Below are 15,058 nucleotides of genomic sequence, written 5' to 3' on the forward strand. Positions count from 1 at the left end.
TTGCATGATTACAAATGCCACCTTCCCCCCTTGGCTACCCATTTGCCAACGCCTCCAATTTGCAAAAGAGCATAAAGCAAAATGGGAAAAAATAATTTGGCATTTTTGAGTTCAGACTTACTAATTAGCGGCTATTTGTCTGCTAATGAACCTAGGTAATCTTGTGATTGTGTTGTTGCAATAACTTCTCAAACAGAATTGATTGCAACAGATGTGTTGCAATTGCCTAGGTGCGGCTAGCGGACAGGCCAGCTCTAATCACAGAATAAGAGACACGGAAGACTTCAATTTGAGATAAAACTGTCCTTGACAGACCAACGGTCTGCCTTAGGTGAAAGTAGCTTCATATGATGGGACACAGTATCACAGGGTTTAGAACAGGGCTTCTGTGGCACCTCTACTACAAAGCAAACAGAGTTTTAAAAATTATTTAGAAAGACTGTATTTCTTCTTTTCACAAAAAGTTAACAACTGCTGTTCTGGTTGCAGAGAAAAGTAAATCAGGAGTAGGAAGCCAAAGAAAACCAGAGTTTATATCCTACAATGGAAGTTTTTGTTCCCTTTCTTCCCGGTGACCTATTATTTACACAATTTGCTCAAATTACTTAGGAGTTCCAAGATCGAGGGAAAATCACAAGGAAGGCCTCCAATGCAACATGCAAACTCTGTATTTGTTGGCATGGGATGCCATTCTAGAGATTGAAAAAAGAACTGCATTGCTGGCAAAATAATACCTGAACAATGAAAGGAATGTATGAATGAAAAAATGCAGTTGCAAAGTCACCAACAGATTTCCAAAGAAGCAGTGCACCCACTCTGGTATCTGTTCACTCACTTCATTACTGCAACTAACACTTCCATTTAAACAGCAGAAGCTTTCAATTTTCAAATTAAGCCAAGCTAATCTAGAACTGTGTTCTCAGTGTATTAGGAACAAACACCCTCTTGCTCAGCATTCCTGTTCCTCCTCTCTCTCTTTTAATTGTAAAGGAGAAAGCAAAATGTCAGCACGGTGGCCAAAATATACACATTGCCAACTTCTTCCAGTGTTCTAATTCTACTCTCTGTGTAAGAAATGCAGCAAAGCAATTTTCTTTTCAATCATCAAAGTAGAAGATAATGATACATCATCTAGGGCATTAAACAACACAGGAATGCAGGAAGGACATTGCAACATTCGAGAACATCACTGTCTCGAATATGCCACATGTCCAGGTAGCCAGAAAGATTTTCATTTGGACCTACCATTGCTCACAGTTCCCCATACCTTTGTGTAAAGGGTGGGGGAGAACAACCACCCTCTTCCTACCTCTTGGAAGTTAAGCAAGCTGACCCATAGGATGCAAAGTTAGAGATTTCCTTCATGGTGAACACATTCTACACTGCACTGAGTGGCTTTCCCAGATTAGAAGTCAGCAACTGGGAGCCCCCCCAGAGTGTCAACAGAGCATTGGTTGCTATTGCAGAGATGGAAGAGGGCTATGGGAATGAGACTTGCTGGCTGGCCCCTTGTGTGTATATGGGTGGCAGGGGTGGTGGATGAGAACTTTGATTAGCTTCCCATCTTTTTTTAAAAAAAAGTGTATTTTGTCAAAAATAATTGACCATCTGGGAATCAGTTAACAGGGAACACACCCTCATCCTGAACTTTAGTAGACTGTTATATGTTTTAAGGTGGATTTAGAGTTTTCCGCTCAGGCAAAGTAGTTGAAAAACTTTGATAAATGCAAGAAATAGCTGAAGAACTCAGATGAATACAAGAAAGTTCTTGTGAAACTTTTTGGTGTGTATGTGCACATATCCTTACATCCTCCTAGTTAGACAAATAATTTGAAAGCAAGGCCCATTGAAAGCTGTGCTTTTAAGCTAGGATCTATGCTAGATTGTTCTTTTTTATGTCAGCTAATATTATCTGCTCCATCCAGCACCATTTCAGGGGACAGATATTAGTAATGTGGGTGAAAACGCACATTTTAATGCACAGGGCTTACAGTCTAATAGTGGGAAAGAAGCTGTTATCAGGGGGGTCTTGAGGCATCCAATCTCCAAGAAGCTATGAAATGCTAACTTAAACATCTTTATTTATGACCTGGCCTGTCTCAGAGGATTTGGGACAGATTAAGGCAATTATTCACAAAGTAGGTCGAGATCTCTCCCTAAAGAAATGGCAATTTAAGTACAAATCTCTCTGCAACACATGCAACATACTTTTATACTTAAAGGCTGTAAATGTGTCTGTCACTCTCAGATTTCAAACAGAAGCTTCCTTAGGAACTATGGGGCCTTGTACTAGGGCCCATGAGGGGAAGCACCTGTACACACTTCATGTAGGATCTTGCCCCACACATGATCACAGTCATGGTAGATCACTTAAACTAGGACACGTGGGGATACAGGTTAACAACAGGAGTCCAAATAGTTCCTCTGCTTTTAGATGCAGATCTGGTTATATTTAAGCTTTGTCTCACATGCATAAATTGTTAAAGAAATGGTGCTCTGGAACATGGTAAGTTGTGAGGCAAAAAGGAGGGGGAGCATCTGTTCGTTCTTGTTATCCCGAAATACCATCTCTGGCTGTTATATTCGCAAAGACCTAAATCACACATGGATTGTAAAGTACCTTATAACTGGCAGCTGGGAATCTCCTCCCATCTCACCACCATTCACAAGACAGTATATTCCCCATTTTAAATAGCCACACAGCCCAGCTAATATGGGTGAAAATATGCTACCAGCTTTTTACTGTGGATACTGGCCCAGAATTCCCTGTAACTGAGAGTAGTTAAGATGTTTAAAAAGCATTTCACAAATGTGTTCCATTCTATGAGGGGGAAATAGTGGGTGGCAAATCCCTTGCTTGCCTTTCCCACATAATTACTTTAATTGGTTCTGTAATTCATCATTAAATAACGTAATTAACCACTTCCTGATTTGCTCATTTGTCTTTAAAGGGTGCTTCAATCTCATTCAGCTGCAGGAGGTAAAGGAATGGCATACATTGCTACTGGACCACTTGACTCAATAAAGAAAGTAATGGCCTTCTGTTTGCAAGATCTGAGCAACACTGTTAATGATAGATCATATTGGGCTAGAATGGGGGGGGGATGTACTCCTCATTTCTCTTCAGAGTACCCATCTACCCTCCCTCTTTGTATGTACTGTAGTCCTCTAGCTACCATCTGGGGAAAAGATGGTCTGATAATAGAAGAATGCAGGATGGCTTGATTAACAATCAGGGAGGCCCTGATCTCAGAGAAAACATTCCTTACTGAGAATAAAGCAATCAACTCCTCAGATTTCAGACTGAAAGGAGTTGAGTTTTCCTTTATGGAGACAAAAAAAATGGATTGATATGACCATTTTATTGAGATATTTGGTTAATATAGCAGAGTTTTGCCCAGTCATAGAAGCGTGATACTGATTGCAGTAAATAAATCTCCCAAGATGTATACTGCAGAAAAGATAAGATTACATTTATTCAAGTAGATCCAGTTCACATTCAAGTTGCAGTCAAAAGAAGAGAAAGAAGCCCAATCTTCCTTAACCTGGGGGAATCAATTATGGCAGAATATGAAAATTCTGCTTTACACCGTCCTTCTATGGTAAATGTATTTAAACCACACCAGAATTTTGAATGGCAAGTAGTGGGAGGTTGATGATGCACACAACAAGGAAAGAAGGCCACCCAAAATTCATTAGCTAGGGTATTAAAATTTGTTTCAATGTAATTAATGGTGTGGGGGGAATAGGAAATTCAGCTTTCCCTTCCACACCATTTTCCTAAGCTGAAACAGCTGTGAGGGTCCTGTTTGCCCTGCTGTGGGGCTCCACATGCTATTCAGTACATGTGGTGCCCCCACAGTGGGGCAGAGCCTCCTCACAGGTGTTTCACCTTGGGAAAATGGTGTGGGAGGGAAGGCTACGTTCCCACGTTCCCAAGGCAAATTGGCCCACAGAGTGCTTGGGAACATTAGTTTCACAACTTTATGTGTCACTGCAAGTTGGGCTGGGTAACCCCTGGCCAACTCATATCACACAGTCTAGTGTGGCCCTGACAGAATAATTTTGAGGTGTAGCTGTGCTCTTCCTTTTCAAAAAAGAAGGAATTCACCTTTCTCACCTGCTATGAGATATATGCACTGATCCTGTATCAGGAATATAATTCACGAAGGAGTTGAGATCAGTTCAAGTGTCCCATGTTACCCCAGAAACAATGAAAAGAGGAAATGTGGTATTGGGCTTCCTTTGTTTGTTGCTTTCTACCAACCTGAGATTACATTTGGAAAAGTTCATAACCACCTCACTTTGCCTAAGAAGAATGTTGTGAATTCTGAAAGCTTAGGACTATCTCACCAAGGGGGGGGAAAAACAAACTGGATGAATTGGCCGGGGTGTGTGTGTGTTTCATACCGTTAACTCATTCAGTATGAAAGGAGATATGCCTGAACAGAGACTTGCATTCTGGCACCTATGAGTAGAGTCGCAGGGCCATTTCACAGATGCCACAGAAAAGCATTACATTGCCTCAGTCCTAGGGTAGAGTTCTGAACCATCAAGAAGAGTCAAGATCACTACACTCTGGATCTATTAAAAGGCAGACTGATCAAGTTATTAATCTGCTCACATGGATTAAAGGGGATGGAGCACTGCTGGTGTGTAAAAGTGTAACGTGATCTAGTGTAACAGTGGATCTAATGTAAGATGCTTAACTGGGCAGGGGGAGTCAAGGTTTTTACACCAGTTCCAATAAACTTCTGCCATTTGGGTCTTATTTTCTGCATCCAGCATGGAAAGAGTAATCACACAAAGCAATATTTCACTCAGTTGTGAGATACTTTAAGATGCTTTGCAGAATATTGCAACGAGAGTGAAATGAATGAAAATTGCCAATCTTTCCAGACATATGTGGACTTTGAAACACAGTCAATTACTGGCTCAGTTTGAAAAAGCAAGCCCCCCCCCCCCCTCCTTCTGCAGACGGGCAGAAATTTTTTCCCTTTTGTATTCAAAAGAACAAATTCTTTCTGCCAAGAGAGTAAATTTATACTTGAGGAAACTGAGAACATATTTAAAGAGGAAACAAAGAACAAGAGGTAGAGGTACGCTCTATGAAAAGAAGACAGGCTTCCAAATATTTGAAAATATTAGGTGGCAGCAAGTATTAGATTCTCATTAGAGAGGGCATTAGGAAACGGAGACAGATTGAAGCAAGGTGCTCGGACAAGAAAACTATCCATTCCAAAAGAAGTAAAATAAAGTAAAATTTGTTACTGTATACTTCATATACGCTGTCCATCAGTGGGGGAGGGGAGTGTGCAGTCAAATCATACTGCATAGAAAAGTATCATCGTCTATACTTCAAAATGGCAAACTTTTTATCATTAGATAGGATATATAGGAATCTCTTCATGAAGGTCATTGAATGAGAAGAGTGATCTGATGAACACATTTGACAAGAAATTTAACATGCACTGAACTGGGTAAAGAACAAAATACCTATAGGTACCAATCTAGGTAATATAGGTTATCGTATTTTTTAAAATCCAGTGCAATCAAAATAGGAAAATAAGAACACCTGAATGCTCCCTGGGGATATATTTGGAGAGGTCCCCCACCCAAGGATCCATATACCAGATCAATCAGCACGTCCTTTCTTGGAAGTCTGTACTGTGCCACTTCTTCAGATGGAGTCATTAGCAGAGCCAAACAGGTACTGTCTGCACAGCTTGATGTGAGATATTAGCATAAAGCCACCACAAGCAGACAAATGTTTGAGGGGTTTTTTCCTTCCAAACCCACAGGAAGAGCCCAGGGTTGCCAAACAACCCTTATGGGACTCCTAGAATGGTGCCCTGGCCATGTTACCTTTGGCTGAAATCAATAATCAGCAGTTAAACTTTATGTGTCTCTTGTACAGATGGAATTCCTTTTGCTGGAATGATGAGGATCAAACAGCACACGAATGTGCATAATGAAACTCATGACGGTTTGTCTTTAAAGAGGAGCATCTTCAGGAGGGCATGGCTTTGAACAGGTGTGTCAGGGGTTGCGAAACTCCAAGCAGTCCCCTAACCTGCTTCTGCCTGCCACAGAATCCAGGTGCGTTTTTACCCTCACAAGCACACATCTGAGACTGTACAGAGGAAAAAGATGCTGCAGGAGGGAGAGAATGGTTAAGCATCCTTTTCCCTTCCACCCTTCTCTGCTCAGAAACACCTCCCCAAATCTGCTTCTTCTTTTTTTTTTTTAAAAAGAAAAACAGCATCAGAGTTTCATTACACATATTTGTAGATAATATGTAGTTTCCTGTCACTGATACGATATGAAAGGAAAAATGACCACACGATCCCCAGAGGTGTATATTTTTGAAGAAAAAATCTCGAGATCTGGAGTGATTTTGAAAGTGAGGCTTAAACAGGCTTTTCCTTTACGATGTGAATATAAAATATGCACTGACAAGGATGTACATTTTATTCCTTTCCCCATTAACAATATTCATTGCACAAATAGGACTTAAGTGCCCCTTTGAGTTCTTACCCATTCAAAGTGCTTTGTAAAAACCCATGCCTGAAGACCTCTGTAAGCACTACATTGTCTATTTCACAGCAAAGGTGAACTTCAGAAAAATAATATGATTCTTTGATAGGAAACAGAACAGCATTTGCACTACCTGTGTAACTTCTGAATATATCTTAAGACAAGAGTGTTTCTGTGGCTATATTTTTTAAAAAAGGAATGCTGGAGATGGTCCACATCTCAAAAACAGTCCCTTCTTGAACAACACCCCCAAACTCTCATATCCATGCATAGCATTCTATGTGTAGCAACTGCCTGCTGGAATAGGTGCTTGATGATAATAATTATTGATGATGATGATAATAACAGGAAACGTTGAATTATTTTCTCCCATGTACATTCACATTTCTAAACAACAAAAAGAAGGTAGGCCCAAAAACCGCTTCCAAAAACCACCAGCATGATCTTTTTAGTACGTTTCTGCTTGTGCAAGGGCTCTAGCATGCACGGAAATCTTATGCTCAATCCAACACCAAAACATTTTTATAAGACTCGAAAATGATATACCTTTATAGAAATCCATTTTATTATGGAGGAAATTTAGTGTTTACTACAGTGATGTTGACCTTGTTGGAATTCTGAGATTTATCAGCCTTGTCCAGGAACCATCCAGTTGCTGCAGGAGAATCCCTCCCCCCTTCTCAGAAGTACCATAAAGTTTGAGAATGAGCGGTGTTGCTTATGGCACAGAGGAAGGCAGATCTTTTTGGCTATTCCTGGAACCTTATGAGTTTTTTCCCCAGTGTACGTCTGCTCTCTACCATTCAGCTATTTGCACAGGAATAAACGCTTAGTTTTGAAAGTATGTAAAGAACAAAGCTGCAGAAATTGACTGGAATTTCCTTCATTTTCATCCATCTGGCTTTCATTGCCTGCTCTTCTCCCTTCACACACACACACACACACACACACACACACACACACACATACACTTACCAAATCTTTTTAACACATGCTGACCCAGCTATAGGGGAGATATAAAAAATTATAATTCATAACATCCATCATGGCACTCTTCCATACTCCTGGTAACATTCTCTGGCTTACCAAAGGTCATTCATGACATTACAATTATTAATAAAAGAGTTGATATCTAGTTAGGCAATAGCTGCCCCTGTATCTTCAATGGCTGCCATACATTGCTTATACTAAACAAATGTCCCTTACTGCAGAACATCACAGTTCCTACCCCCCTCTGGGCAGACCCTTATTTCAAAAGGCTGCACCTCTAGTATATTTGGCAGATGAGATCCCTGACCACTAAATCATCATGTGGCCATTGATCTGACAATCTATTGGGACAAATAAAAACTGGAGTGAGAAGCATTTTTGAGTGTGGGCCATTTTCCTGTCAAGGTATGACTGGAAGTGACTTCATCAAAACCATTTTAAAGAAGCAATCCGATGGCTGCTTTCCCTAGGGTAAACCCTACAGAAATATAGGCTCATTGAATCATCTCCTTAGAATGCTTTAAAATACATGGAAGGGCAACCTGAACAGTATGTTAAAAAGGCAAAGGTTTCCCTTGCTCGAAAGCCAATATGTTACTTACCTGTAAAAACATGTTCCCAAACGGAAAGGGAAAAACCATTGCAGCTTCATTGGTGGCATCTTATGGCTTATGAAATCATCTGCCAAAGGTATTTTACATAGAAATATCCTGCCTCAAGACAGATGTTTGAATTAGATCAGTGGTTTTCAGACTTTCTATGTGCAGGGAACCTTTCTATGCTGATCCATCAGCCAATGAAATCTGAACGCTTGGCACTTAAACCCAATGCATTGCAGAGGACCCTGGAGCATGTTCTGGTGCAGGCATGAAGTTCATGAGGGGAACTGATTAGGCTTTTGAGAACTGGGAATGATTTCTAATACACCCAATATTCCCATGTAGTTGCACATTGAAGGGAACTCTAGGTGATGGATGGCTTTGCCTTTAAGGAGCTTGACTGCTGTTAACTATGCTTGAACATCTGCCAGTTATGAGCACAGAGCTAACCATTTGGAAAGCTGCTCAGAGGCATCCAAATGAATATGGATGTGTCCATAATCCCATGCTTCACACTAGTCAGTCAGTTTAATAACCCAAATGACAATGGCCCCAGGGAATACTGTCTGTTCTCCAGCAAATGACTTTAGTTCTTGAACCCAGCAAAGACACCTCCAATGACCAAGCAGCTACTGTACATGCACAAAACTGCTCTACACAATACTGTGTTAGAGGTGAACTTTGCTGGGGAATACTACCAATCCAACTGGGAGCCCATCTTGCATATCTGTCTAGAAAGCACGTTCCCAGCAAAGTTTTCAGCTAGCCTAAGTGCCATGAGTCATCTTCTCACTGAGCAGCTCTTAAGAAGCTTCCAACGAACATCAGAGTTCCCCAGAATGTAGAACATTTGACTAAATCTTACATCCACTCATTGTCAACACTGTAAATCTATGTTGCAATGGCCTGTTCCTCATGCTGTGAAAATTCATGTACAGATACGGACAAAAGATAATCGGTCCATCATGTGAGGGAGTCACAAACATGCTTTGCTTATGTGTTTAGCAAAGCTAGTTTGCCAGATACACTGTTGAGTTGCCAATCTGATCAGGGCACACAAGTTCCCATTTATTCTCCTTGTACCTTATGTCTGGAACTATGTATTAAATATCTACCCAGAAGCCTAGGAAAACTGTGGCTCCCAGACATGTGCTCCTAATCCCACATATTATAGTGTTCATCATGGAGACACTGTGGCTGATTTATCAGTGGGATCCTTTGGAGATCAAAAACATACAATGCATAGTAACTAATAGTCTCTGGATCATGGCCTTTATTCAAGGATGTTTAAGCATGAAATCAAAACCAACTGAGTTTCATTCAAAATGGTTGCAGAAGACCTGATATATCTCTTTGTTGAATTTCAGAGTAATTTTATGGTGCATAGTACACATGTTTCACTTCACAAGTGTTCTAAATTAAGCAGATTGCTGAATTCCTACAAAGTAATGCTTTCCAATTCAAAAGACAATGAAAAAAATGACTAAGTTAGTTAAACCTGATAAAAGACAAAGTTGCTACACTCCACTCCAAAAGCCATACAAGGGCAAACAAAATGTTATGTATAATTCTGTAGCACAGGACATAATGCATAACAGTGGTACAAGCTAACTAATCTAAAAGGATGGGAAAATGTTCCTTCACTTGGGAATAAGTTTATAATTTTCTGCTGAACAAATTTCTCCCACTTTTCTCTCTCACCCCTCCTCCATTATTCACTACACTTTTGTTCTCCATAACAAGGCAATTACCTATTATTCTGGGTGACTCACATGTTCAGCTCATGTTTGATCAGTGAGACGTTATTTGCTGGGCAAAATGTTTTGGGAATATAATCAATCATTTCACTGCCTCCAGATTTCCTCTCTAAAAGGAACTACCCCAGATGGAACAAACGAGTGTGAACAATTCAAGACATCTGAAATATTTCTGGCATTTTTCAGTTGACATAGGGAAATGTGGTATTACACTGTGATCATCTGTGTTACTTGTTATGCTCTGTAACCATCAAAAACAGTAAATGTTTTTTTGGGGGGATATTTGAGATTGCTTTGTGATAAGCATTAATGAGGTTCTTACTGTTCCTTATATGTGATGTCTATTTACAAAGGGAGCACTGAAAGAATACACCTGGATATTTAAATGAATGAATTATTTATTACAGTCAAAGTCCAGCACTATGTTTAAATAAAAATAACCTTGGATAAACTTTCTAACTCTAGGTATCTGCAGCATCCTGCCAAGGATTTCATCAAACATCAGGACTAGCAGAATGTGAAGTAAATTATTAGGGGATTATTAGGAAGGGTATTGAAAACAGATCAGCCAATATAATAATGCCCCTATATAAATCAATGGTGAGACCTCATTTGGAATACTGTGTGCAGTTCTGGGCACCACACCTTAAAAAGGATATTATAGCTTTGGAAAAAGTGCAGAAAAGGGCAACTCGAATGATAAAAGGGTTGGAACACTTTCCCTATGAGGAAAGGTTAAAGCGCTTAGGGCTCTTTAGCTTGGAGAAAAGACGACTGAGGGGTGACATGATCGAGGTTTATAAGATTATGCATGGGAAAGAGCAGGTAAAGAAAGAGGTACTTTTCTCCCTTTCTCACAATACAAGAACTCGTGGGCACTCCATGAAACTGCAGAGCGGTCGGGTTAGAACGGATAAAAGGAAGTACTTCTTCACCCAAAGAGTGATTAACACATGGAATTCACTGCCACAGGAAGTGGTGGGTGCTACAAGCATGGACGGCTTCAAAAGGGAATTAGATAAGCATATGGAGCAGAGGTCCATCAGTGGCTATTAGCCACAAGGTATAGCTAGGGGCTCTGGGGCAAGTGATGCTCTGTCTTCTTGGTGCTTGGGGGGGGGTCAACAGTGGGAGGCTTCTAATGTCCTGGCCCCACTGCTGGACCTCCTGATGGCACTGGTATTTCTGGCCACGGTGTGACACAGAGTGTTGGACTGGATGGGCCTTTGGCCTGATCCAACATTGGCGTCTCTTATGTTCTTATGTTCTTAAATGGTCATCAGCACATAATTTGGCTTTATTTATTTCAGTGTTTCTCAAACTCTTTGAATTCAGGGTCCCCTCAGCCATATCCATCTTGCCTCTGTAGATGAGGATTTGTAAATGGGGATGCAGGGAAATGACAGATTATTGTAGCTCGAGTGCCCCACATGTCCCATCACCTCTGCTCACTCTTTTGCCTAGCTCCTTTCCCAGTCACCCAGTGAAACCAGTCCCCCTATGGTCATGGTAGCTGGTGTGTGAAAACCTGTCTCTTATGCAGTGACCTATGAGGGAAGGAGCCAGTATTCGCAGTGACTTTTGAAGGGAATTATTATCATCATGAGGCATGAGTAGGTGGAATAGAAGGAGAATGGGTGAAGGGGGAGAAAAGTAGGAGGGGTACTCCACAATCATCCTAAACTTAATTTCTACCATAGAGTTGAATTTGTAGGCCCCAATACCTGAGAAAAACCTTGTGTGCATACCTGCAAAATGTGATCCCAATTTTATCGGATCCACAGACCACTGAAAATTGTCTGGGGACAAAGAAACCAAGTTTCAAGCTCCTAAGGACTGACAGTTCTCATATGTGTGGAAAGCAACATGGCCTGTTAAAATAAAACAGCAGCCTACCTTGGGGGACAAGGATCCAGGTTACAGGCTTTCAACAACTGCGGGGGGCGTCGGCTGCTCACACAAAGATCTTCATCCACAAACTCTCTGGTCTGTTTATTTAGGCAAGTCACAACTGCTTCTTGGACACCTGCACACAAACACACACATATACAAATCTCACAGGAAAAAATTGAGAACACACGAGTCAGGACAGAAAAGTGCAGACATGATACCAGCAGGGGTCCTGCCCAGTGCCTCTGAGACAACACGCTGATGCTCTTGGCTGTCAGCAGGGCAGGTTCACACAATTTCGCCTCCCACGGAGCAGGGAGGGAAAACTGCCTTTACTAAGAGGAACTCTAGTGCCACATGTTGTGTGCTGAGCTGCTGTGAGCGAAATGGTACCTGGAGCAGGATGGTAACTGAAGCGTGCAAACAGGAAACTGGAATTTCTCCACTAGCAAGCTGGAACAAATTGCCTTCAAATACTACTCTGATTAGCAAGAAAGTTGAATTCATTCACATTACTGTATTTGTCTTACTCTTTCCAGGGGGTAAAAAATCTTCTGGTGCTAAAAGTTAGTGTCCAGTTCAGTTATGATTTTCTGTTGCATGAAGCAGCACGAACATTTGCACGTGTATTTAAAATCTGTTATAAGACATACAGGCTCTTATATCTCTCCAATTCTGTCTCACTGAGCTAAATGGAACTGAAACAACTTAAAGCCAACTAACAGGACAACCTGCCTTGGTGTGTGCATTTGTGTGAGACAATCTCTGTTTATAATTTTGTTAAACTCCAGCTAGAACAGTTTAAAAAATGCTTTCATTCAAACCTACAATTAATTCCATTATGAGTCTCTCAGAATGGCTCTACATGTTACAAGGAAGTAGAAAAGAGGAAATGTTATTGAATAGTACTTCCTCTTTTTGCACTTTCAGGGTATCTTAGCATTTCCCTGCAGTGAGAACAGTTCATTTAACAACTATGTCATTCAATAAGTGAAATGAATGAAGTATATATCCAGAGCTCAAGTATTTTTCTTCAGGGGACATATCCAGATCCCTTCTTTGCATGTTACCCTGGAAGAACAAAAAGAGAAATCACCACTCACTCACATTTTGCATTGTGACCTTTTCGTCAGAATGGGATCAGCAACACTTACTCCTCCCGTAAAGTTGGCCATATAGATAAAATTAGCAATCTTGAAATTTTCAGATTCAAAACTGTATAAATGCATATGCAATTTTCTTCATTGGGTTTAGATCACAGATTTATTTATTTATTTATATCCCACTTTCTCCCTAATGGGGACCCAAAGCGGTTTACTACATAATTCTTCCCTCCTCCATTTTATCCTCATAACAACAACCCTGTGAGGTTGGTAAGGCTGAGAGAGACTGAGTGGTTCAAGGTCACAAAGTCTGCTTCTATGGTGGGTATTTAAACCTGGTACTCTGACAGCCTAGTCTAACACTATAACCACTACACCACCCACCAGCTAAGTAACATGATGGTCACCAGTCTACAGAACTTAAAGGGTAGCTGCTAAGCAGTAAAGGTATGGTGGGAGCTACACATTTTGTAAATTTCAGGCAATTTGCTTTCCCATAAAGTAATGCTGGATGTTAGTGGCTTTTCTAGATTTTCCTCTCACTATCAGTGTTTAAAGCTCCCTTTTGGAGCTAACTGTGAAAGTCTCATCTAGGGTGAATTGGGAAGAGGTTCTCATGGACCACACGCAACTGTCTATAACACAGAGAGCAATCCTAGGCAGATCTACTCAGAATCGTACTCAAGTCTTACTCACAGGAAAGTGTTGTTAGGGTAGCACTGATGATCATTCGTATTTTAAAAAAATCTATTTTTTTCTAGCCATGGCTGATCTATGGACTGTCCTGAAAATCAACCAATAGTGGGCAATAATAAAGCTTCAGAGATCAGAAGTCATGTACACAAAGTCAAAACCCATCTTTCTGTTAAATAAATCTCTTGACGTCATAGCATATTCTGAATATATGATGAATCAAATATGATGAAGCTAAGGGGTTCTTGAGCTGGTCACTGTCTCAATAGGAGCCCACCTTGAAACCTTTAGTTCCAAGCAAGAAAAGCTAGGATGTAAGTGTCAAAAGTAATTTCACCACAATTTGGGATGAGCAATGCCAGAATAAGACCATGACTGGGCCAAAGCATCCCTTGGATGGGTCTCAGCAACCACCAAGTTCACATGAATGCTAATGAAGTGAAACTAAAATATGCACATTAACGTCAGCTTTTCAGTGTTGTTCTGAATGCTAAAACAAGAAACATATCCCAAGAAAACATACAAAGCATTCTCTGCAACACAACCCTCTCTGCTTCAGGGCTAGATGGAATCTGGGCAATTCACAGGCAATTCACATGTGTGATTTCAAGCCTTTGTTGAATTGTGACAATTAGCTCAGACTAAACCTCCAGCCTTGTTTCCACCACAACAGTAAGAACAGCAGCACAGTGGTTAGTTCACCAAAGAACTCAAATCTTTTGAAGATGTGTGTTTACAAAAGCATCAAGCAAGCCTGGGTAACCCTACTGAAGAAGCAAGAAAAACATTGCCATGTGAGATATTCTGTTCATTAGCAAAGATACATTTCTTCCTATTGCAAAGAGCTGCTCTGTCAAGGGATTGATCCATTGTAGCATCATTTATGGTTGTATCACTTTCACCCACAGCAAGGCGTGACCATCATCTCTCACAAATGTTTATTGCCTTCTAATTCTTTGTGTATTAATAGCAGGAGACAACACTTGCCAATACCAAGAACTCATGGCATACCTCAATTTTTAATGAGTTTTTAAAAAATTGATGACTACCAGGCAACATCAACATCCTATTGAATTTATATTTCATTTATTTATTACTAGGAATAAGGCTCGTTGTGAAATAAATACAACAAGCTCTAGAAAGAGGCTCTGGGCGGGTGCCCTGGCCTTGGGCACTCAGTGTCAATTTGCTGTGATGACTTCAGCAAGGTATAATGACACTGAGTCCACCATTTTCTCCAGAGGAACTGATCTCTGCTATCTGAAGAACAGTTGTAATTTTGAGTGATCTCCAGCTCTCACCTAGAGATTGGCAACAATGGTTCCCTATGAGGGAATGGCTGGTTTGGAGGGTGGAGTCTATGGCATTCGACCTGTCTGAGGTCCCACCCATCCTCAAACCCCACCCTCAAATCTCCAGGAATTTCCCACCTGGAGTTGGCAACCCTATCTCCTTCCCAACCAACCATCAACTTACCTTTATCTGCCCC

The 15,058-nt window shown here is 40.8% G+C and overlaps 1 protein-coding gene across 1 annotated transcript in view; it reads right to left on the reverse strand.

The window, feature by feature from the left end:
* Positions 1-15,058, reverse strand: part of ADAMTSL1 (ADAMTS like 1) — a gene marked incomplete at its 5' end in the record, with an annotated part of 302,880 nt that overhangs the window by 90,030 nt on the left and 197,792 nt on the right. Inside the window, one exon of the mRNA XM_015427776.1 lies at positions 11,780-11,909. Within this exon, the coding sequence (XP_015283262.1) occupies positions 11,780-11,909 (130 nt within the window). The remainder of the gene's footprint in view (positions 1-11,779; positions 11,910-15,058) is intronic.

This window comes from Gekko japonicus, unplaced genomic scaffold (genome assembly GCF_001447785.1).
Source record: "Gekko japonicus isolate JY-2015 unplaced genomic scaffold, Gekko_japonicus_V1.1 scaffold487, whole genome shotgun sequence".
In the NCBI taxonomy this organism is placed as follows: domain Eukaryota; kingdom Metazoa; phylum Chordata; class Lepidosauria; order Squamata; family Gekkonidae; genus Gekko; species Gekko japonicus.